Raw genomic sequence first — 26,035 nt, forward strand, 5'->3', positions numbered from 1 at the left:
TTTATGTGTTGAGAGACAAGTGCAACATAGGCTTTATCATGCAGCATCGTATTCTAGCATTTTGAAACACACTACTACAAAAGGGGCCATTTGCAGATTGCCTTTTCAAATGCAAGATAAATGAGGCTGCAAGGGGGAAAGGCTTTAAGACGCTCCAAATTCATCCAACTATCTACTAGGGGTAGTCTCATGAGATAGTTATCTCCTCCAACCCTCTCTCTATCGATCTATCTTCTTTGGTTTTTGTTGTTTTCACACACAAAAACAACAGAAGACACACAAACACAAAAACAAAAGAAGATAAATTTTTGTTTTTGTTCTTGTGTCTTCTTTTGTTTATGAAGTTTTTGTTTTCTTTTGTTTTTGTGTGTAGAGGACACTTCACACAAAAACAAAAGAAGACACAAGAACAGAAACAAAAACGAGACACAAGAAGACCGGGAGCCAACCTTGAGAGCCTGATTCCAGGGGAATGGTCATTGAGGGACCATTCCCGTCCATCACAGGTCCAAGGGAGGGGGGCCGGCTACTGAAGAGTGAAGCGTGTGCAGAGGACACTAGGCAACCATTATATCCCTTGCGCTGACCTGGCTGATGTGTACCTCCTCTCATGCACACATCACCAATCCCTGCGTTGACCTAGCTGACGTAAACCTTTTCTTTCATGTGCACATCTCCATCATTTATTCCTATGGCTTACATGTAGCATCTTCCTTCACCCACAGATCCCGTCGATCGTTCCCTAGTTCCAACGCTTACTTGTCAGCAAGAGAATTAATCGCAACCTATTCAAGGAGCTGACATGTCAGAAGAAACGTGATTTGATAGCCCTTTTGATTGGGCCAGGGATTATTGGGGCTGAGCTGTCAAGCATCGATGGTGTTTGCTCGTGGAATACGGCAAGGATGGACCGCCTAGATCATCAGCCCCCCGACCCTGGACTGTGACAGGAGGTAGAAATAATCCCAAGAGACCTCAAAAGAGAGAGAGTAATGTAGTAGACCTAGAACAAATCAAAGGACCCAGAAAAAATCATATTGCACTTTGCACCCACTGTTAGAATCCAATTTTCTGTTTTTCCAGCTATCATCTTTAACTTGAGATTATACTTTAGTGCCACTAGGAATCAAGCCTCGTTCTACACTCGCCCACACGCTAAATATTCTGAGTTTCAATAAAAAACGCTTCTGCCTCATATATGCACCCAAAAATTACTACAAAACCGAAGGTAAAGCTCTAGTGTTGTACCATTATTAACTGTTCACGTTCATACCTAAAGCTGCCACATTGCAAGAATGAGAAATGTGAATTCTAAATTATAACAAGTTAAAGAGACAATGGACTCATTGAAACACATGAATCCATCGTGAGCAATTACTGTATAGTGGCTGCACAATGAAGACTCCATAGCTGCGTACTGGTTACTTCAATAAGCGAAAGTACACACGCAGAACAACATTTAATGATATTCTAAAAGAAAACGACAGGTTATACGTACAGTCTTTCCACACATTTTAAATGCATGGTGGAATCACAAGAAGTTTTGGACAATTTCTCACAATATTTCCCACATTGTGACTTACCTCAACATCATGAGCTTCTGTGAGGGAGGCGCCGCATACCTAGCTAGGTATGCGGTGCCTCTCGAGCAGAAGCTCATGATGTTATGCATTGTATGAAAAACACTTGGAAAGACTCCGTTTTCCTACATGAGAAAATTTCTAAATCTTCTTGTGAATGGATGCTTGAATGATTGTCTTGCACTCTTGCATTCTTACCAGGATTTTGTGATAAGAATATTAAGCTGTTTATGTTCCAACAACCAGTGTCACTGGGAAGCCAACTATAAGGGCACAGATAATTTGTTGCACGAACATTATCTATGCACCACAGTCCAATATGCGACTTTCCTCTACAGATGGTAGGGCTTAGTTCCAGCTTCGTCCCATATTTTTGTATGGACATGATAATTGAGCTCAGAATATGAGCAAAGTAGGTGACGATCTTATTGAGAGTCTGCCTAGTAAACCTCTTAACACATGACATCCCTAGTATCTAGTAAACATTCCAAAGACATTTAGACCTCTGCTAGTTTCCATGCCATACCTGGTATACGAACTGTAAGGGGAGCTGCTTTCTATTTACACGATGGAAGTGGTCAAATTCAAATAATGCCACTCCCAAACTCTCTGTTCCAGCACTGCATTGACAATGCCTTATCTACATGCTGAGAATGTCAAAAACACAGCTCCTTATCCTCACTATCATCAAAATTCAAAGATTTGATGTTTTCACACCCACCATGAAAGCCAGCACAGGACTCAAACGAAAGCTTTCAAAAGGACAGAAACTGGCATTTTCATGGTTTTTTTGCTGATCTTTTAGAAAATTTCCTCAATGTCTTCTTTTGCACCTTCACTGTCTTCTGCCTGACCTGCAACGCAACTTTGACTTAGCATCATCGGAATTCAGACAATATTCCAAAAGATCCTTCAGGGTAGATTTCTTGTACCCTGCTGATCTCTTGGTCAGAAATATCGGACATCTCTTCATGTATATCTGGCCCATTCTCAATTGCGTTGTTCATGGTTGAAAACCCCAACTTAGTCGATGTCCTGCCAGTACTTGTTTTGGCGGCCTTCTGAATTGCCTGAGCTGCCTTCATATTGTTGTTTGCTTTGGATCTTGCTCTACTGCCCTATATTGAATACCAGAAATATTTTTCCTTAGTTGCTTCCTTTTGCCTGTAGACCATGCAGATTTACAATGGCATCCGTGCAATGCAAATGAAAAGAAAAAGCCGCTCAATCAGCACACAGCATTGAATCCGAATGTGCCTTTCACACACATACCTAATATTGGATTGCCTTTCCTAACGAAAACCTATATTTGGATATATCCATGTATCCTGTGTGATGTTAATGCTCATACGTAAAGACTGAAGTAGCAAAGTAGGATAGCAGAGACCAAGACTGAAAGAACCTACACCTTGCCCATGCACTTCTCTAGGTGAGGTGCAAACCGTCCAGCCATAATCTTCCTGTTGCAGCTCATGCATTCAAGGATTTCATTGGCAACAGCTGGATGTGTTTGCCCAAATATATCTACCATCCCATGTTTACTTTTCTTTGAGACGTTTGGATTAGAGTCCCCTGCAGACAGTCTAGCTTGAGCAGACAAATGGTACTCCTCTTCATCTATGTTAAGCCTTGGATCAAGGTCCAAGTGCGCTGCACGGTGTGCTTCTGAAGCAACATCAACAATTGTGGACTCCAAAAGATCCATGAAGACAAACTCTGCTTGCTGAACATCATTATCGAATAAATGTCATATTGCACCCCCTATCAAACTTACATGCACAAATCTGAAAAAAAAAATTAGCACAGGAAAATACCTCTGCCAACAATTGATCTTCCATGTCTGCCATTACCTTCAGGGTATGTAAGGAGCCTTCACCTTCTGTTTAGTAGAAAAACATGTCATTTTAAAAACGTGAGCATACAATTCAAGTTTTCAAATAAGCCATGAGTTCTCTAGCACATAATACACCTAATTCATGTCCCACTCTTGGACGTCTAGTGTGCATAATCATTTAGTATCAATGTAAATATGTCTAACGTTTTTTCACGAAACCTCTAGGAAGGCGTTTCAGACATGGGCTAAAACCTTGAGAAACCTCTAAAATCCATTTCAAAACTTTGTGCTTCAAAACTTCAAGGCTATTATGGGTCGGCTCCACTCTGTCCAGTAGGATACGATCGTGACAAGTAACCATTTTATCGCATTACACCCCCCCCCCTCCCCCCCCCCCAACCCACAGAAAAAAAAAAAAAACGAAGAGTAATCGCCCTCGATTACACCTACAAAACAGACAGCACCAATAATCAGTAGACACTAACTCCATGCAGACATGCCATTGACCATCCACACAAGGCAATACACCCACAAAGCATATAGAAGCACATATCACAAGCATTAATCCCATTCACATCTTGGTCCGGCTGGACTTAGATATATCACTCACCCGTGCCGATTCTTTCTAGTCATCACATCCAAGGTCACACTGAACTTTATCCACATGTCTCCAATGCACTAGATTTACCATCATCATTGCACTAGTAAACATTAATAAAATGCTATAGACATTCTACCTCACGTCTCAAGCAAAAACACAATTTAAAAGAGCAAACTTTTTTGTTGCAACAATCATTTTCATATCTTATGTACATATATAGAGTAGCACCAACTCAGTACCCCAAAAATCTCGAAGACATAATTGGTTGACTCTGTTCACAGTCCTAGTCGACTTGTGACAAGAAAACAGATTGGCTCTCCTCTATGTAGCAGGCATTGTACCTCCCTCTCTCTCTCTCTCTCTCTCTCTCTCTCTCTCTCTCTCTCTCTCTCTCTCTCTCTCTCTCTCTGTGTGTGTGTGTGTGTGTGTGTGTGTGTGTGTGTGTTCAATTTGTTTGAAGCACTAAAAGTTTGTTCCATTCTGTTCTTTTCAGTTGGCAAGTGGTGCCCTCCTGTTAGAATGGTATCAGAGCTTCAATCGTTTGCCCCTCTAACAAGCAAACCAATCCTACATCAACCTACAAGTGCAAGCTATGGACTTGGAGGAAGAAGAAATTGACCACAGAAGGAGAGGCCTCTAAAAATCTCTGCAACCGTTGAGAATTTGGATATGCAACAAGAGTCAAAAGTTTATCCTCTCAACGAGCCCTGCATGGGTCAAAATTATGTTTTGGGTGCTTTGTGCAGATAGCAAGTAATGGGAGCGAGGAACGTGCATCTTGAAGCATTTGGGAGCATGGAGTTAAACATCCACTCCTTTGCAACAAGGAAAACCATTTGCTTGAGAAATTGTTTGAGAATACCATTTAGAAATTGTTTGAACGTGCTTTATCTTGTTTGAACTTGTTCAGAGTTTCATGAGTCTATGAATGGTATAGGCTGCGGTCTAGGGATCATTCAGTCGTATTTGACACTTGGGTAGCTCATTGCCCGGGCTTTGGTCATGGGGGGAGTTGGAAACATCTAAACGACGCACGCCACGGTCTGGGGAGCATTTGGTTGTATATTTGACCTCTAAATATCTCATGGCTTGGACTTCGGTTCTAGGGGGAACTATTCATGGGGGAGTTTATGTCTCTATCTTGTGCTTGCATTGTGAAGCATATGAATCTGGTGCATCAATACTTCCAATTGGGTGAGATTCCCTGGTATGTGATCTTAGTGCATCGAGACACCGCTTCAAAAATCAACGCAGTCTTAGTGTGATGGCTAACTTTGCTACGCTAGAATATCTAGAGCTCGAATAAAAAATGGGATAACTGGATGATTGGATTGACCCTCAGATTATAGCACGCAACATACGCGACATGACGTTTAATTTGTGGTGTACAATACGCATACTACACGTATTTTTGAGAACTAAAATAAAATAGTCAACTTTTTTAGATATGATACTTCAATGAGGACAAATGAAGTGAGATCATGCACCTCCTCAATAACTCTTCAATGTTTAACCATAGTATATATAAACAAGCACCATGAAGCTCTTAAATACACTTGATCAATAGCAAAAGACATTAGAATAGAATACACTGGATCAATAGTAAAAAACATTAGAATAGAATATGTTTTCAGCAAATATTACGATAGAATGGAAAACATTATGAGACATACTATACGTTCAGGACATCCCGTGATCTAAATAAAATACGCGTATTTGAGCTACTATGCCTCGGATTGTAGAACTAAAGAATCTAATTGAGTTTCGCAGGTCTAATCACAGACGATTAATCTTCTTTCAAGAGGGGGGTATGTCACAAACTGTTGACGTGGAACTTAACTAACATCACGGGGGTTGGGTGTCACAAATTGTTGACGTGTCAAGCCACTAAAGACACAAAGGGTTAGGCTCAGAACCAACAACCTGCAGACTCCGACCGAGTGTAGACTCCAACGGAGGGACCCAAACCTTAGCAGAAGCAGAAGAAGAAGGATTTACCAACTTGCAGATCATTGCCGAGTGGCCCAAATAATAAATTGGGTTAGGATTAATATTTCTAACCCCAACAACTTATGGAACCGGCCGATGAGCCTAAACCCCTAAAAATAAAGCGAACACACACACAAGCACAAATTGCGTGGAGATGATGAAATGGTGAAGATCTAGTTTGACACTTCCACAAATCTTTTACTTCTTTCCTTGCGTTAGTGATTGCTTTTAGCTTAAATGATGGTTCCTTTCACTTTTTCCTGAAGAGAGGGAATGAGAGAGAGATAGAGACGTATAGAGAGAGAGAGAGAGAGAGAGAGAGAGAGAGAGAGAGAGAGACACCCGATGGGGTCCCAACCAACCCTCTCCAGGGCCTCCCACACCGTTCCCGATGTGGTATTTGCTTTAGATTGCGTAAATGGAATGTGCACACATGCAATACCTCAAGTGTTGACTCTACTCACTCGAATGGGGAATGCCGCCGCGACAACTCTTCAAAATGAAGCACCTCCAGGGCTGATTTGATGCACCTTTGGATCCTTCTCAATGTGGGATTGCGGATGGCCACCAAGGGGAAGATCTGGGGCTGAATTGCTCTCCCGAAATGACAGGAATGAAGGGCTGAAAACACAGATCTCGACGATGTTGATGATGGACAGCAATGGGAGCACTCGATGATGGCGAGGAAATGGAGGAGGTGAGGCTTGATGGGCTGCCAAAGTACCATTCCAAGTAGTTGCATACCCTCTTATTGCACATGAGCACAGCCAATGTCTGCTAAGTGTAGGCACTGTGATGGGTTTTAGGGATAGGGTTTCTCAATCGAGGTCATAGACGCATCTGATCACTAAGTTTGTTGGCACTACCTGCTTGCAAGTAGTGATATACGCGTGGTGCCTATGAAATGTTGTACACAACTTTTAGGCTTTATGAAGCTATTATAAGATGTTGCTTTCCAACGTCCTTTGGAGCCACGCTTGTAATAAAAATAGCAATTGCAAGAAAAAAGCTAATTAATTTGTCAACAGCAGCAACAACGCAAAGAGCCTCAAGAAGAACTGCAAGGTATGCTGTTACAACTCTCTCTCTCTCTCTCTCTCTCTCTCTCTCTCTCTCTCTCTCTCCACACACACACACCACACAGGCAGTGCCGCCGTTGGCACGTTAGTGACTGCCTCGTTTGGTCAATCACATAATCTTTTTTTCTAGGAAGGTGGTCCATGCCAATCTCTCTCTTAGAGCCAAAATCCTTTCTGTCGTGCACAGATTTTCTTTCCTCTTTTATGTCCTATACTTGTATCTGTAATCATCTACGTTACATCGTTATAGAATGAGAAACACTAATTGATTCTCATCACGACCCTCGTGATCAACCCTCACAATGATCCTCGGATTTTTGAGCTAACTTGATTGAGTTTTGCAGATCCCAAACAAGGGGCCTAAACCCTAGCAATAGAAGAAGAAGAAGATCTACCAACTTACACAGCCGCGGCCGAGGGACCTATAGATTCAAGAGGGTTAGGACTTTAAAATCCTAACCCTATCTAACTTGCAAATTCCATCCTCTATGCCTTAAGCACTAAATGACCAAGCAAAGGACCACTTTGCATGACAGATGATGGCGTGGCATGCTGGCTAATCTGGTAGAATTTGGCGTAGCTTTTGGGAGCACTTTCTTTTGGACCAGTAGCTTTTAAGACTCGGTGCTTTTCATGTGAGATGCTTTTGGTAGTCCAAGGGCCTTTAAATCATTCTACCATGTGGAGAAGCAAAGCAAGGTTGTTAGGTGCAGGGGAATTGAAATGGTGAAGATCGAGATTTTACACTACCACAAATCTTTACTTCTTTCCTTGCGTTAATAATTGCTTCTTAGCATGATGGTTTCTTTTATATATACCTTCATAAGTTCAGAATAGTCTGAACTCACGAATTATAAGAGGGAATAAAGCACTCATAAAACTATAAAAGCAAGGGACACAAGAAAAGAAAAGAAAAACAAAAACAAACAAACAAACAAACTAAATAACTTTGTTTGCTACGAAACAAAACTAGATAAAACAAAACATTATTAACTTGAAAATGTTTTTAGAAAAGGCATGTGTAAAATAAGTTGACGCAACGTATTTGGCTTAAAACAAGTACTCAACTTTAAGCAAAAAAAGGATAAGACATCTTAAAAACTTAATCCTAGAAATCAAACTTCACACAACAACTTCTAACGAAACACATTCTTAAGTCCTCAGGTAAGCTAAATACAAAATCGAAAAATGAATACTACTACAAACCTACGAAGAGCAAAGAACCAAACTTGACAATATGTGATCTCAACTTCACTGCTTGTCCAAACAGGAAGAATAAGATTATCACCTTTATCATGCATAGCTTGGACAACAGCTATGACATCCCTACTCACGTCGTCAGTGCCCAAGAGTAGGTGCAGGTTTATATAGAGGTCATTCATGCTTTGAACGTACTCTACAAAACCAACGAGCTGAGTTTCTATCACCCTCCGGAGGTGATGGGCATACTTAGCCATGATAAAGACTAGCATTTGTCAAGCTATATTAAAAATACTAGAAGCGCTAAAGATCAAAACAACAACATAAGGTGTTATTAAGTCAAACAATCAGTGGACTTTTTAGCTCCCCGCTTCTATTGAATTTACTACTGATTATCTTGAACATTCCAAAGGAAGAAACATTAAAAATAAACTTACTACGATGCAAAAATGAAGAGAGGTAGAGATCTGGAGAGAGAGAGAGAGAGAGAGAGAGAGAGAGAGAGAGAGAGAGAGAGAGAAGGAGAATGGCACCCGATGGGGTCCCAACCAACCCTCTCACCGGTCCCCCCACACCGTTGCAGATGTGGTGTTTGCTTTTGATTGCGTAAATCGAATGTATAAACATGCAATACCTCAAGTGCAGACTCTACTGACTCGAATGGGGAATGTCGCCGCGGTAACTCTTCAAAGACGAAGCACCTCTGAGGCTGATTTGATGCACCTTTGATGTGGGATTACGGATGGCCACTAAGGGGTAGATCTGGGGCTGCTTTGCGCTCCCGATGTGAGAGGAATGAAGGGCTGAAAACGCAGATCTCAATGATGCCGATCATGGCTGTCACAAGTTGGTGACGTGGCTTGCCCACTAGACACACACACGCTGGAATTGCTGATGTGGCTGCAACCTATGGAAAAATACTAACATGGCCCTGCTGTGTACGGACAGCCAGCAAAATGCGGCGCAGAACGCGGGATTCCGTATAACTAGTGGCAGTGCTTTTGCGTGGAGCTTTTACGGCAGCCTTACCTGCTTTTTGGCTACGCAAGAGATAGAGAGAGACCTTTGCTTTATTTTACGTAAGCTGGAGAGAGAGAAAGAGCTTTAAATTTTAAAGATGCTTTAAAAATTGTAAGCCTATTTTTGGGGCAGCTTTTTACGGGAGCTTTTCGGGCTCTGCTTTTGGCATCCCTTGTACTCTTTGAATAAGCAGGCAGGTGTCACGTGACACATCCAACCCTATGTGTCCGTGGACAAGCTACAGCATGACCACGGTTCGGTTCAGTTCAGTTAGTCTAGAATAGGAAGTATCTGGCACTTTTGTGAGTCTGTTCGCAGACCGTGCATGTCCAAACACTTAGAGTAGATGCATATCCTTTGGTTGCACACAGCATGACCATCAGATTTCCATCCGAACCCATCAAGAGCATTTTTACAGTGCATAGACCTATTTTCCCTATTTTGACATTTTTCACTTATTATTTTTAAGTGACTTTTGTTGGAAAGTAGATAGGGCGATTTTGCTAAGTTTGTATAAATAAAAACCTAGCGCTAGCACTTTCTGTCAGAAGAGGCAGCAGGAGCACTCGCTCAACAAGCAACTTCTCAGCAAGACCAAACCCCCGTGACAACTCTGGCGTTTTCTCCACAGAAGACCTAGTGTTTTTGCATCAGATCAGCCTTCGCGTTTTGTGCATAGCAGATCAGCCCCGACGTCATCACGACACAGCAGATCAGCCTAGCGTTTTGCATTTGCAGAACCACGGCGACAGAAGGACCAATTTCAGCCCTAGCGTTTTTGGTTTGCAGCACAACCTCAGCGTTTTTGTAGATCATCGCGACGGAACATCAAGAACCACCAGCGTTTTCAGTTTTCAGCCTTTAGACACCGCAGATCAACCCTCGAACCTCGCAAATCTCACCTTCCCGCAGCAGATCCTCGCCGCACGGTCAGATTCCGCAAGGTTTACAATTTCAGCCCGGAAAACGCAGATTTCAGCATCTGCGTTTTCAGCGCGTCGTCGTTGCATCGTCGTCATCGACATAGAGTCAAAATTCAGCAGATAAAGATTTGCAGATTTCAGCCCTTAGCATTTTCAGATTTCAGCCCGTCGTCGACATTGTCGGCAAGTCCAAGCATTGTAGAGATTTGTGCAATCATAAGTAGACCGCTCTCGCCATAGAGAGTGGGGCCTTCGGAGGAGGGTTTTACGTCTCTGATGTCGTATTCTCTTCTCTATCTCTCAGTCTCATACACTTTCACGCACAGAAATACCAAAAGGGGCGTCAGTCTTTGAGACCAATATCTCTGGGCACGGAACTCCGCCAAGCCAGTGTCAAATCAATGTGAACTGTGAATTGTTTTGAAGTGGTTATTTGTGCTATCACTGTAAATTCTCGACTTGGAGTGTCCAAGTCTGTTACAGTGGTATCAGAGCACGGCCGAGTTCTCTTCTACGGGAAATCCGATCCCTAATTTTTTTTCCGCGACACCTATGGCTTCAGGCAAAGATCAACAAACTCCCTTTGCATCCAAGTCGTTCACAGTTCAAAATTGATTCAACTCTGGCCCGGCGGAGTTCTGTGCCTAGACATATTGGCCCCAAAGACTGGCGCCCCTTTCGGTATTTCTTTTTATATTAATCTGAGTTCAAAGTACAAGAGTACCGGCAAGCGCTCACACTCAGACTCTGCGTCCAAATGCTCTGAGTTGTGAGAGGCCTGCTCACATATTTAAAGGTACAAGGGTTGCTAAAAGCAGAGCCCCAAAAGCTGAAATCAAAAGCTTCAAGTAAAAGCTTTGAAAATAAAGTAAAAGTTCTTTCTCTCTCTTTCTTTTAATAAATAATGCAGGGCTTTTTAACTCTCTCTCTCTCTCACAAGCTTCATTTGCGTAAAAATAAAGCACCGAATTGAGTAGGAAAAACAACCCAAATCTACCGCAAAAACAACCCACGCAAAAAGCAAAAGCAATGCCAAAATCTACCCAGCTTTTTGTAAATCGCGCTAGTGTCCATACAGCACGCCACGTGTTAGCCCGCCACATCAGCAAATCAAGGTTAGGGTTAGGGTTAAGGTTTCAACAGAATTAGGGTTTTTTATTTTAGGGTTAGGGTTTCAGTAGAATTAGGGTTTCGGACAGCCACGTCATCACTTTGTGACATACCCCCCTCTTGAAAGCATTTAATCGCCCGCGATTATGCTTGCAAAACAGACAGAGGACATAAACCGTCTTAGCAGACACTGACTGTTAGTACCTACGTACTAGGAACACACATCTAGCACATGTACCCACTGACAGGCACATCACACGACATCACAGGACATCGCTCGACATCACAGGAAATTCAACATTCATTCAGATCACAGAGCATGATTTATCGGCAATGTAGCTAGCAATCACATCTAGATCCAGTCGGGACCTCATAGATGTCCGATTGACTAACCCCTATTGCAATCGTCTATTCGAGATCAATTAGACCAAAACGCTACAGCCATTTCGCCTATAAGTTCCAGCACTTAAAAACAAGTCAAGAACAAATTAGTTTCATATTCAGGAATTCCATTTCATAAAGTCATGCAGCAGAATACTGTCAGCTCTCAGTATCCCTGAAGCTCAAAGAGACGTCAGTGACTCTAATATTCTAAAAATCAAGGCATCTGTTGACAAAGGAGCGGAGTAACTCCCCTCTTGTGCATCCCACTGCACCAAATCTGCGGCCAAGCTGAATTCTGGGTTCCATTTGGAGTAGACTATGCTAAACCAAAAGCTTCGAGGTAAAGTTTCACAATCTGAGGAATATCTACTAGGTCCTCCTCCTCCATCCACTTCACATCCAATGTAGGATAGTTCTTGAATTTAACCAAGAACCGCCTTCTTACTTTACCCTTATTCTTTGCGTCCTTATGTGCCAAAATCTGTTCAGGAACAAGGATCTCCTCGTTTTCCTCTACTTCGAATTGCTCATCGGGCTCCCATCATCAGGCACATCACCTTTGAAAGGTTTCAAGAGACTCACATGAAATGCATTGTGAATCCTCTATGTGTCAGGCAGTTTCAGTCGGAAGGAGACATCATTGATCTTTTCAAAGATCTGGAAAGGTCCGTAGTATCTTATATTAAGCTGTGAAAAAAGCCTCTTCTTTCCCTTCTTCTTTCTCGGGCGTGCCTTCAAAAAAGTAAAAGCACCCAATCATCCTCCTTCAATTTCAAATCGCGTCGATGGCGATCCGCTACCTTTTTCTGTCGTTCTGGAGATTTCTGCAAAGCCTCGCGGACCTTGGCAAAAGCCGTGTCTAAGTCGCACGTATACTCATCAGCTTCAAAAATCTTATCTTTTGTGCTTAGGAAGGGTATAACCTTCGCAGCACCTTCAACAATCTCAAATGGCGCCTTCCCCGTCGAGGAGTATATTGTGTTGTTGTAAGCAAATTCCACCAAAGGTAGATACTTTTCACATTGAGTCTTCTGATCCGAGATATAAGCCTTCAATAAATCTAAAACTACTGAATTGGCAATCTCAGATTGCTCGTCAGTCTGCGGGTGGAACGATGACGAGAACTACAACCGCGTACCAATGTTCTCCCAAATTGCCTTCCAAAACAAACTCGTAAATCTGGGGTCCCTGTTGAAGACAATCGTCTCAGGCATGCCATGTAATCTGAAAATCTGGGCCACAAACAGTCTCGCTGAGTGATCCCGCTTGACTGTTTTCTTCACTGGAATGAAATGAGCCTGCTTGCTAAATCTGTCATAACAGCCCAGATACCATCATGGCCACTCTGTGTTCTCGGGAGATCAAAAATGAAATCCATTGCAATACTTTCCCATGGGCAAGTGGATATGGGCAAAGGCTGTAACAGTCCATTTGCTTTATGGCTGTCAAACTTGACCTTCTGGCAATACTAAGTATCACGTGACACATCCAACCCTATGTGTCCATGGACAAGCTACAGCATGACCAGGGTTCAGTTCAGTCAAGTCAGTCTGGAATAGGAAGTGATCTGGCACTTTTGTGCATGTCCGGACACTTAGATTAGATGCATATCCTCTGGTTGCAAACAGCATGACCATTAGATTCTAGTCAGATCCCATCAATAGCATTTTTACAGTGCATAGGCCTATTTTCCCTATTTTTTGACATTTTTCACTTATTATTTTTAAGTGACTTTTGTTGGAAAGTAGGTAGGGCAATTTTGCTAAGTTTGTATAAATAAAAACCTAGAGCTAGCACTTCCTGGCACAAGAGGCAGCAAGAGCACCGCTCAACAAGTAACTTCTCAACAAGACCCACCCCCATCAGCAAGGCTAGCGTTTTTGCATCTGCAAGGACCTAGCATTTTCATCCACAGGCAGCCTGGCATTTTTGTGCATAGCAGATCAGCCCCGGCAGCAGCAAGACCAATCAAGAAGCCTAGCGTTTTTCACTTGCAGGACAACCCGTAGCAGCACGACCATTTTCAGCCTTAGCGTTTTTGCATCAGCATAGCGTTTTGCACTTTCACCGCGACGGAACATCAAGAAACACCAGCGTTTTCAGTTTTCAGCCCTTAGCACTCGCAGAAGAAGCCCCGAACCTCGCAGTTGTCACCTCGCCGCACGGTCAAATCCAGCGCAGTTTACAGATTCAGCCCGGAAAACACAGATTTCAGCATCTGTGTTTTCAGCGCATCGTCGTCGCATCGTCGCCATCGACATCGTCACCAACATAGAGTCAAAATTCAGCAGATAAAGATTTGCAGATTTCAGCCATTAGAGTTTTCAAATTTCAGCCGTCTCGTCGTCGTCGACATCGTCGGCAAGTCCAAGCATTGTAGAGATTTGTGCAATCATAAGTAGACCGCTCTCGCCATAGAGAGTGGGGCCTTCGGAGGAGGGTTTTTCAACGTCTCTGGGGTTGTATTCTCTACTCTACCTGTCAATCTCATGCACTTCCATTCACAGTGTCCATTCACTTTGTTTGTGTCCATTGCACTCTCTCACTAAAGGAACGGAAGGCTCTCCCTTATGTAAGTAAAAGGAACCTTGAGCACAGTTCGGAGCACTCATCTTGAGCAAAGTTCAATATTCACTTCCGTTGCACCTTACATTGGTATTAGAGCTTTGGCAGTGTTCTATATCACTCAAGGAAAGAACCACAAGAACCACAGAATTTTTTTTGCTTGTTGAGGTCGCACGAACCCAAGTTCACTTGGGCGTGTCCATTCCTAATCGTGTTTTTGAAGAGTGACAAGAAACCCAAGAAAGAAGGGCTTGTCCAGCCTCCCCTTGTGCCTCTTTTCACTCATTGAGAGCGGACCGTGCACTTAGCGGCCGGCCAATCGACGTGAGGTGGGAAAAAGCAACCTTGGTGTGAGCGCAAGGCCGCCAAGGGGTGCGCCCGCGGAAAAGAGCAGAACTCGCGTGAAGAGAAGATCCTTCTCTAACACAGATTGCAAGCGAAAGAAGAACCTCAAGACCCACAAGAACCTCAAGAACCCCAAGAACCAAGACTCCCAAGAACCCAAGTTCCTCATGAACTTAAGAACCCAAGACCACAAGAACCCACAAGAACCCTCGACTTCAATGGATGGTCATCACTCGAAGCGGAATGGATACTTCGCTTGGAGGTGATGAGCATGAGAGAGGCGAAGAAGAATTTTCCCCACCAGGCAGTTTTTCCGACCCTCCCCCTTTCCCATCTACGCCAAGGATTGCACTAACTCCTATGAAGGAGTTGACGCAGTTGTTATGGACAACAAGTTCGAACGCGAAGCAAGAGAACCAGAAAGAAAGGCCTACGAAGAAAGTATGGCAACCATAGATCGTGAATACGACGCAAAAATGGAAGCCATAAAGCGTGAGCAGGAGGCGAGAACAAAGAAAGACTAGCAAGATTTGATCGCGAGAACAAAGCAAGAATGCAAGAGATGTTGCGACTCTTTTCTCAAGTGCAGGCACAGATGCAAGAGATTCAGGAAAAGGAGACTCTCTCAGTCTCTTCTTCTCCAAAGCATGATACACAGGATTTGCATGATGATAAGCAGGATGATTTGAATGATAATAATGAGCATGATAATTTGAATGATAATGATGAGCATGATGATTTGGATGACAATGACAAGCATGATGATTTGCATGATCAAGATGTGATTTCTCACAAGCATGATGCTTTGCATGAAGATGATGTGATTGTTCACAAGGATGATGTGTTAGTCGATGCTTTTTCTAGCAAAGCTAACCTCGTTGCAGATTCGATCAATCACGAAGAACCGATCTTGGCTCTTGAGCCTAGGTCCAAAGAACCTTTACAGGAAGTACTATGTGTTCGAATGATTCGTCAGCACGCATTGTTCGAGTGTTTCATTTGTGATTGTTTCCTGTATTTTAGTCGGTGTCTATATGTGATCCCTTTCCCTAGGCATGACATATTGTACGTTGAGCACGTTTCACTTATAAATGAGCACAAATGTATGCGGATTTTTCATGAAAAGCTGAAAAGTATGCATTCAAGGAAGTCACATTTCATGTCTCTTCCTTGGCACGACACAGTTGTAGAAAGAGCACATGAAAGTATGAGCACCAAGTGTGGGCATTTCCATTGCGTTTTGCCACAGTTGATTGATTTAGATCAGCACGACAAGATTCGATCTCATTGTTTAGGTGTGTGGTGAACGGGTTAGCACTCCGTCTCTTTGTTCATCTACATTGCATGCACAGTCTTTGAGGAAGACAAGATTTTTTCCACTCACTTTACATGGAATGGGTATGTTCATGTTTTTGTGTTGGAAGTGGTTTCAAGAATTTTCAGTCGTGGAGATTCTTGAAGATGGAAGAAGCATGACTCTAGACGAAGTTGAAGCATCGAAGGAGCCACAGGAGACTTTGTGTCGCTTTCGGCGCTGCCCAAAGAAGCAAGCGTTGTAGACCTTTGTGAAGTTCAAGTATCGCACGACCCACGCATCAGAGAGGGCCGGCGAAGAGTCCTTCCCAGGATTCCAGATGCTGTTGGCGATCTCCCTCGACGCCATACAGTTCGGTACCAGTACCTCACTTTGAAAAAGAGGGGATGTCACGTGACACATCCAACCCTATGTGTCCGTGGACAAGCTACAACATGACCAGGGTTTAGTTCAGTCAAGTCAATCTAGAATAGGAAGTGATCTGGCACTTTTGTGAGTCTGTTCGCAGACCGTGCATGTCCGGACACTTAGATTAGATGCATATCCTCTGGTTGCAAACAGCATGACCATCAGATTCCAGTCAGATCCCATCAGTAGCATTTTTACAGTGCATAGACTTATTTTCCCTATTTTTGACATTTTTCACTTATTATTTTTAAGTGACTTTTGTTGGAAAGTAGGTAGGGCAATTTTGCTAAGTTTGTATAAATAAAAACCTAGCACTAGCACTTTCTGGCAGAAGAGGTAGCAAGAGCACCGCTCAACAGGCAACTTCTCAGCAAGACCCACCCCCATCAGCAAGGCTAGCGTTTTTGCATCTGCAAGGACCTAGCATTTTCATCCATAGGCAGCTTGGCATTTTTGTGCAAGCAGATCAGCCCCAGCAGCAGCAAGACCAATCAAGAAGCCTAGCGTTTTGCACTTGCAGGACAACCCGTAGCAGCAGGACCATTTCCAGCAGAAGATGCGGGAAGGGATCACAACGATGAAACCGGCAAGGAGTATGGCCCGCCTCGGCCTACTCAGGCGGAGCATCAAGAGATGGAGCGTCGACAATTGATCGGCGATGCAACAAAGATGATGCTTAATTTTGCCAAGGACCCGAAATTGGCTAAATATATGAGCAAGCCTTCTTTCGAAGAGGTGCACACGCAATGGCAGAAAACCACAAAACCACCCCGAAAACTCGCTCTCAAGAAACCTCCTACTCCCAAGAAGTATACAGAGAAAGAATTAGAAGAGGTGATTGATGCACAAATTGCTCATCTTTTTGACGTACAGAACAAAGCTAAAAAGCACGACAAAAAGCAGAAGAAAGGCACCGACTTCCCGGGTTATTTGGGTCGTCACTCTACTTTTGAAAAGGCAAGAAAGCAGAAGAAGCGTGTCCGATTTGAAGGAGTATCCAGTTCTTCTTCTTCTTCTTCTAAGAGTTCTTCTAGCTCCTCTGACTCGAGCAAAGAAGACAGAAAAGGCAAAAAGCGAAGCAAGAAGCAACGCTTTGGAAAAGGGCAAGAAAAAGGCAAAGTCTAAATCTCGCCCCGTGATTGACACTTCTCCAGAGAACTCGTCTACAGACAATTCAGACTCTGATGACAGCAACTTTTATGCAAAGAAGAAGAATTTTTACAAAGCCAACCAGTATGACTTTTTGGAAGATAAAAGCAAGAAAGTCCGCGAGTTTAAGGAAGGTGGACAGTCAATTAAATTTGACACGCTTTCTGGTTATAGAGATGCTTCGAAGGCTTTGTCTTTTGTACAGCAGTTTGACATCGCTTTCGCGGGAGGGCGTTACTCAGAGCACTTTAAGATTCGGAGAGCTGCCTCTTATTTTAAGGAAAATGCTCGAACTTGGTGATCCACGCTTCTATTAAACAAGACTGCACCAGTTAAATGGCTAAAATTCAAGAGGCTTTTTATTTCTTCTTAGCTGACTCGAGAGTATGAACGTGATATACGAACTACTTGGAACTATCTTCGGATGACCAAGAAGAATACAGTGGACGCTTATTGCGAGAGATTCTGGAGCTCTTTTCTACCCGCCTCTTCATTTAAGAAGATCTCATTCAAGGAACAGATTGAGCGGTTTACCTTGGGTCTACCTACAGAGATCCGAGATCACTGCTTGGAACAAAAGTCAGCTTCCATTCAGGAGTGATGAGTCATGCAAAACGGGGTTTTGCCATTCACTCTGGCAGTTTGACCTACCCCACCGATGAGATCATGACACAAAGAGCCAAACAGTCTTCGACAAATGAAAGAAGAAAGAGAAAGAGCAACCCAGGAAAGAAAGATGCATGACCCAAACTCACTCCACAGGAGAGAGCTCGCTACATCAGGGAAGGGAAGTGCTTTGGATGCAGGAAAACTAGACATATCTCCGCGAAGTGCCCTAAAAAGGCACAGAAAGAAAAGAACGACAAGGACGACGAAAGGCCTGAGCGTTCAAGAGCAGCTGAGGAACGTGGAAGAAAAGGTAAGATGAAAACAGAACTGGTTCCAGATTGCGTGGATACCGATCTCAGCACGGTGGATGAGAGTATAGAACTTTGCCGAGCTTGGGCCAAAGTGAAAGACCAAGAAGCCCTGATCTTCTTTGATGGAGGAGCCATGGCCAACTTCATTTCACCGGAATTGGCGGCGCGGCTCGAAATCACTCCCGATCGGAAGGGACTACTTGCGGAGGTAGTTCTAGCGGCACCCGACAGGGACGTAGCCATTACACCTGTCATTGGCAAACTTCGGTTGCATTGTCAAGGGTATTTGGGGCATGGACTTTTACATAACGCCTTTGGAAGGTTGTGATGTCCTCTTGGGAATTCCCTCATACCACAAGAACAATGCCGTGGTCAACTATCGAGCGAGGAAAGCAACATTGACCATAGAGAAGGGCAAAACCATTGTACTCGATATAAAACTGAAGGACGAGTCTATCCTATTGTATCGGCTTCGACCATTTCTAAATTAATGAAATCCAGTTTGTTTGTTTACTCGATCTTTTTGAAAGAGTTAGAGTGATGAGGATAGGACAAATATGTCTAAACTTGATAAAGAACACGAAGATTTTCTCCACTCTCATGCCGATTGCTTCTCAGAAGGCCTGCCAGGTGAGTTACCACCCGCTCGTCCTGAAGATCATACCATTGATCTGATACCTGGAAGCACACCACCGAACTGGCCACCTTATCATGTGAGCCGAGCCCAGAACGAAGAGATTATGAACCAAATGAAAGACCTCTTGAAAAGGGTCTTGTCCAGCCTAGTACTTCACCGTATTGCTCTCCAGTGTTGTTGGTTTTGAAGAAAGACGGATCTTGGAGAATGTGCATCTATTATAGAGCTCCCAACAAAATCACCATCAAGAATAGATTTTCGATTCCTAGGATCGATGATATACTCAAAGATTACAGGGATCCTCGTGTTTTAGCAGGATTGATCTGAAGAGTGGATATCATCACATCCGAATCGCACCGGCAGACGTCTACAAGACAGTCTTTCGGACGACTTTTGGGTTATTTGAGTTTTTGGTGATGCCTTTTGGCTTAACCAATGCTCCTGCGACATTTAACCGGATGATGGACAGGATTTTTCGAGAGTACAAGCTATTTGTTGGCACTTTCTTTGACGATATCATTGTTTTCTCCAAGAATGAGGCAGAACATAGAGATCATCTTCTTCAGGTCTTTCAGACATTACAAGATCACAAGTTAGTGATTAATGCGAAGAAAAGTGAATTTTTCCTACCAGAGATGCACTTTTTGGGACACATTGTGTCAGCAGCCCGCAGGAGTGCAAATGGATCCGGCCAAGATAGAGACTATCTATGATTGGCCCGATTTGAAGAATGTCCATGAAGTTAGAAGCTTCTTGCGATTGTGTTCGTACTACAGGCGGTTCATTCGAAAGTTTGCAGAGGGTGCTTCCCCTTTGCATATCTTGACACAGAAAGGAGTCCCTTTCTCGTGGGGACCCACAGAGGTGACTGTCTTTCAGACTTTGAAAGAGAAATTGACTATGGGACAAGTTTTGACTTTGTCGGACTTGCAGAAGTCATTTGAAGTATATTGCGATGCTTGTGGTCGTAGTCTGTGTGCGGTCTTAATGCAAGAAGGCCATGTCATTGCTTACGAGAGCCGATTGTTCTCAAGGCCGGAAATGACAGCACAGATTTATGAGGAAGAGCTTTTGGCGGTTATCCATGCTCTTACTCAGTGGCGGCACTACCTACTCAGAGCGGATTTTACTGTCTTTACAGACCATCAGAGTTTGCGCTATTTCTTGTCACAGAAGCAGCTATCGGAAAAGCAGATGCGGTGGGCGAACATCTTGTCACAGTTTCACTTCCAGATTGTCCACATTCAGGGACAGAAGAATTTGGTGGCAGATGCTTTGTCTCGGAAGCCGTTAGTTCTGGCTATTTCCGCGAGCGGCGATACATCGTAGGAGCTTCGAGGATATGGTCGACCAGTATGCCACAGATTCGGATTTTGCTGACGTTTTCACACGGATACGGGATGGGGAGACAGTAGCGGGATATTCCATTCGGGATGGCTACTTGATGAGGAAAACCATGTTGAGCGTTACACAGCCGTTGAGGGAAAAGGTTATCACTGAATGCCATTGTCCGCCTTTTGCGGGTCACCGCGCCATTGCTACCACCATGAAAGGGGTAGAGAGATACTTCTTTTGGCCAAGACTCAAGAAGGATGTGGACGAGTTTGTGCGCACTTGCTTGGTATGCAAGAAGGTCAAGTTTGACAGGCGTAAAGCACAAGGATTGTTACAGCCTTTGCCCATACCCACCCGCCCCTGGGAAAGTATTGCAATGGATTTCATTTTTGATCTCCCGAGAACACAGAGTGGTCACGATGGTATCTGGACTGTTGTTGACAGATTTAGCAAGCACGCTCATTTCATTCCAGTAAAGAAAACAATCAAGCCGAATCACTTAGCGAGACTGTTTGTGGCCCAGATTTTCAGACAATTGTCTCCAACAGGGACCCCAAATTTACAAGTTTGTTTTGGAAGGCAATTTGGGAGAACATTGGCACGCGGTTGCAGTTCTCGTCATCTTTCCACCCGCAGATTGACGAGCAATCTGAGATTACCAATTCAATGCTTTTAGATTTATTGAAGTCTTATATCTCAGATCAGAAGACTCAATGGGAAAAGTATCTACCTTTGGTGGAGTTTGCCTACAACAACACAATACACTCTTCGACGGGGAAGGCGCCATTTGAGATTATTGAAGGTGCTGCGAAGGTTCCACCCTTCCTAAGCACGAAAGATATACCTAGATGAATCTAGGATAAGCCCAGATTCCTAAGCACGAAAGATAAGATTTTTGAAGCTGATGAGTATACGCGCGACTTAGACACGGCTTTTGCCAAGGTCCACGAGGCTTTGCAGAAATCTCAACAAAGACAGAAAAAGGCAGCGGATCGCCATCGTCGTGATTTGAAATTGAAGGAGGATGATTGGGTGCTCTTACTTTTTGAGAAGGTACGCTTAAGAAAGAAGAAGGGAAAGGAGAGGCTTCTTCCAAAGCTTAGTATGAGATACTACGGATCTTTCCAGATCTTTGAAAAGATCAATGATGTCTCCTTCCGTCTGAAACTGCCTGACACTTGGAGGATTCACAATGTGTAACAGACTTGGACACTCCAAGTCAAGAATCAACCGCGACAGCACCAAATAACCACTTCAAAACAATTCACAGATCACAATAGATTTGCACTGGCCCGGCGGAGTTCCGTGCCTAGAGATATTGGCCCCAAAGACTGGCGCCCCTTTCGGTATTTCTTTTTATATTAATCAATCATCAAAGTACAAGAGAGCGGTTAGGGTTTCACTCTCAGACTCTGCGTCCAGATGCTCTCAGAAGTGAGGCCCTCACTACTAATTTAAAGGTTACAAGGGATGCCCAAAAGCAGAGCCCCAAAAGCTTCAAATCAAAAGCATCAGTTCTCTCTCTCTCTTAGAGAGTCTTTTCTCTTTTTTTTATAAAAAAAAGCAAAAGCAAAATTCGCGTCGCTCATCATTTTCCAAAAAAAAAAAAAAAATCCGCCTCCGCGATTTCCGGAATTTAGGGTTTTTGGCAAAAATTAGGGTTTGCAGGAATTTTAGGGTTTCTGGCAGAAATTAGGGTTTCTACTGTTCGCCACGTCATCACTTTGTGACATACCCCCCTCTTGAAAGCATTGTAATCGACCGCGATTACGCCTGCAAAACCGACAAAAGCCATAAACTGTTTTAGCAGACACTGACTGATAGTACCTTCGTACTAGGAACACACATCTAGCACATGTACAAAATCGACAGTCACATCACACGACATCACCAGACATCACAGGACATCACATGACATTCAACATTCATTCGGATCTTAGACCATGATTTATCGGCAATGTAGCTAGCAATCACATCTAGGTCCAATCGGGACCTCATCGATGTCCAATTGACTAACCCCTATTGCAACCATGTCTATTCGAGATCAAGTAGACCAAAATGCTGCAGTCATTTCGGCTATCAGTTCCTGCACTCACAAGAAGTCAAGAACAAATCAGTATCATAATCAGGAATTCCATTTCATAAAGTCATCCAACAGAATACTGTCAGCTCTCAGTATCCCTGAAGCTCAAAGAGACATCAGTGACTTTAGTATCAAAATCGAGGCATCTGTTGACAAAGGAGTGGAGTGACTCCCCTCTTGTGCATCCCACTGCACCAGATCTCCGGGCAAGCTGAATTCTGGGTTCCGTTTGGAGTAGACTATGCTAAACCAAAACATCGAGGCAAAGTTTCACAATCCGAGGAGTATCTGCTAGGTCCTCCTCCTCCATCCACTTCGCATCAAATGCAGGAAAGTTCTTGAACTTAACCAAGAACCGCCTTCGGACTTTACCTTTCTTCGTATCATTATGTGCCAAAATCTGTTCAGGAACAAGGATCTCCTCGTTTTCTTCCACTTTGGGTTGCTCATCAGGCTCCCCATCATCAGGCACATCACCCTTAACAGGTTTCAAGAGACTCACATGCAATGCATTGTGAATCCTCCAAGTATCTGGCAGTTTCAATCGGAAGGAGACATCATTTATCTTGTCAGTAATCTGGAAAGGTCCGTAGTATCACATACTAAGCTTTGGAAAAAGCCTCTCCTTTCCCTTTTTCTTTCTTAGGCGTGCCTTCTCAAAAGTAAGAGCACCCAATCATCCTCCTTCAGTTTCCAGTCGCGACGATTGCGATCCGCTGCCTTTTTCTGTCGTTCTTGAGACTTCTGCAAAATCTCGCGAACCTTGGCAAAAGCCGTATCCAAGTCTCGCGAATATTCATCCGCTTCAAATTTCTAATCTTTCGTGCTCAGGGATGGAACCTTCGCTGCAGTTTCAACAATCTCACATGGCATCTTCCCCGTCGAAGAGTGTATCGTGTTATTGTAGGCAAATTCCACCAAAGATAGGTTCTTTTCCCATTGAGTCTTCTGATCCGAGATACAAGACTTCAATAAATCTAAAATCACTGAATTAGCAATCAAATTGCCCGTCAGTCCGCAAGTGGAACGATGACGAGAACTGCAACCGCGTGCCAATGTTCTCCCAAATTGCCTTCCAAAACAAACTCATAAATTTGGGGTCTCAGGCGTGCCATGTAATCGGAAAATCATCGTGATCATTCTGTATTCTCGGGAGATTAAAAAAAATGAAATCCATTTCAATATTTTCCCAGGGGCGGGTGGGTATGGGTAAAGGCTGTAACAATCCCTGTGCCTTATGTCTGTCAAACTTGACCTTCTGGCATACCAAGCAACTGTGCACAAACTCTTCCACATCCTTCTTCAGTCTCCGCCAAAAGAAATCTCTCTCTACCCCTTTCATGGTGGTAGCAATGCCGCGGTGACCCGTAAAAGGTGGACAGTGGCAATCAGTCATAACCTTTTCCCTCAACGGTTGTGTAACGCACAACATAGTCTTTTTCATCAAGTAGCCTTCCCGAAGGGAGTATCCAGCTACTGTCTCCCCATCCCGTATTCGTGTGAAAATATCTGCAAAATCTATATCTGTGGCACACTGATCGACCATATCCTCGAAGCTCCTATGATGTATCGCCGAAATAGCCAGAACCAACGGTTTTCGAGACAAAGCATCTGCCACCACATTCTTCTGTCCCCGCACATGGACAATCTGGAAGTGGAACTGTGACAAGATGTTCACCCACCTCATCTGCTTTTCCGAAAGCTGCTTCTGTGACAAGAAGTAGCGCAAACTCTGATGCAAAGTTACCCAGAACGGGAACGGGGAACGGGAACGGGGGCCTCCGGAACGTTTCCGGAACGGGGGCCCCCCGAAAAAGCGGAACGGGAACAGGGGCCGGAACGGTAAACTCGAATTATGCTTAAATTAGGGTGGATTCAACCTATATGTTAGTAGAGAGCCACACACACTCATTACTCCAAGTAGAATCCTATTTAAGCATGCTTTGCAATGATGCTTAAGTCTTAAGATGCGGTCATGACTCATGACACGAATCCACCATTCACATGACACAGAAGCATCTTGATTCTTCATAGAAAGGACATTAACTTAACTTAAAATTAAAAGAGTCCAGACTCCACACAAAAGCTTGGAGCAAAACAATGATACTAGATAGATCATGACGATGGCTTACAAGGCCAGCCAAGGCGCTACAAAAAGATATAAGGAGCAATCAGTCATGATTGATGAGTCATGCTTGAGAAGAGCCTCCTGCCTCCCAATCTGTAGTGGTGTCCTGGATCTCATGAATATCATCCCAATCCTCCTGCATAGGCTCATCCTCATGTGTAGATGTTGCCGCCTCTCTAAGCACCTTTGCCTCTGCCTCCATCTCCCACTGTAGAAAAGGGTCTGTCACTTTAGATGCTGACTTGCAAAGCATTCGTAAGTTTGCACTGACAAAAACAAGGTCATTTGCTTTCTCCACTCCAAGTCGGTTCCTCTTTCTAGATGCAATGTGGCTGTAAACACTCCACAATTGCTCCAAGCAAGAGGAGCTAACCGCTTGGCTGAGAATGCGGATAGCAAGTCGCTGAAGATCGGGACCATCTGAACCATTTTCTTGCCACCACAAGACCGAGGAAATCTTGGTGCGATCAATTTGGGCATCGGCAGTCCCAAATGATCCTCACATATCCCTGTAAAATGCAAGCTGATCCTTGATTTTGCGCTACATGTCTCTATCAGGGTGAAGCCTCTTCAAAATAGTGTTCCAATGTGTATTTACCTCTGAATCATGCTCCTGTCCTGCACCTTGGAACTCTGGATCCAACACAAAAGCTGCACCATGAAGAGGTGAACTATAGGAGTTCCACCTGTTGCTGCATAGGTCTTTGATTTCTTCAAGCCTATCTGGGTCCTTCTCAAGATCTCCAAGCGCCTCCACCATGCGATCCATTGCTTCATAAACCTTGCCAACACAAGGTTGCATACCATCCATCACTCTAAGCAAGTGAATCACTGGTTTTACCATTTTGTCAAGAGTCTTGAGAGACTCCCAGAACTCTGGATCCTCTACCTTCTCTGTACAAATGATCCCTGCTGCTGTACGTGCATGGGAAGTCTCACCAAACTCTGTACTGATGAAGAGCTGTCGCACTGCACTCTGACACTCCACAAATCGGCCTACCATAAGAAAGTTGTAGGCAAAGCGGGTCTCACAATACTTGAGAAGAACTTTCCCCCCCGACCGCTTCAAGAACTCTGCTCGAAGGACGTTGTGGTTGTTGACAAAAGAAACCACTTTGGCTGTAGAGGCAAAGAGAGGCTCTATCCAAGGTAGTTTGCCGAAATCCTTCAGGAGGTTGTTAAGGCAATGCGCCATACAAAAGGACACCGTGATGTGGGGGTATGTGCCTTCTAAAATAGCCCCGGCTGCCCTGTTCGATGCCTCCCCATCAGTGACTAGCCCTATCACAAGTTCGGACCCAATGGTCTCTATGGCGGAGGCCCACTCTCCTGCAAGGACATCGGCTGATTTTCCTGTTTCTGTAGCATCATGGGAGTGGGCAAAATACATTTCCCCTTTGGAATAGGCAACAATGCCATGAATGGATCTC

At 43.8% G+C, this 26,035-nt stretch overlaps 1 protein-coding gene across 3 annotated transcripts in view; it reads right to left on the reverse strand.

The window, feature by feature from the left end:
* Positions 1-2,112: 2,112 nt before the first annotated feature.
* LOC147459891 (SAGA-associated factor-like protein) overlaps positions 2,113-26,035 on the reverse strand; it is a 32,985-nt gene continuing 9,062 nt past the window's right edge. For 2 of the 3 annotated variants that reach the window (XM_086511070.1, XM_086511071.1), the window contains exons 2-5: positions 3,395-3,459; positions 2,989-3,303; positions 2,513-2,698; positions 2,113-2,434 (exon numbers count right to left, since the gene is read on the reverse strand). In XM_086511070.1, the coding sequence (XP_086367196.1) occupies positions 2,360-2,434; positions 2,513-2,698; positions 2,989-3,303; positions 3,395-3,459 (641 nt within the window). In that variant the 3' untranslated portion in view covers positions 2,113-2,359. The remainder of the gene's footprint in view (positions 2,435-2,512; positions 2,699-2,988; positions 3,304-3,394; positions 3,460-26,035) is intronic. The other variant, XM_086511072.1, reaches the window with a different exon arrangement.

This window comes from Adiantum capillus-veneris, chromosome 4 (genome assembly GCF_014529385.1).
Source record: "Adiantum capillus-veneris isolate H3 chromosome 4, ASM1452938v2, whole genome shotgun sequence".
In the NCBI taxonomy this organism is placed as follows: domain Eukaryota; kingdom Viridiplantae; phylum Streptophyta; class Polypodiopsida; order Polypodiales; family Pteridaceae; genus Adiantum; species Adiantum capillus-veneris.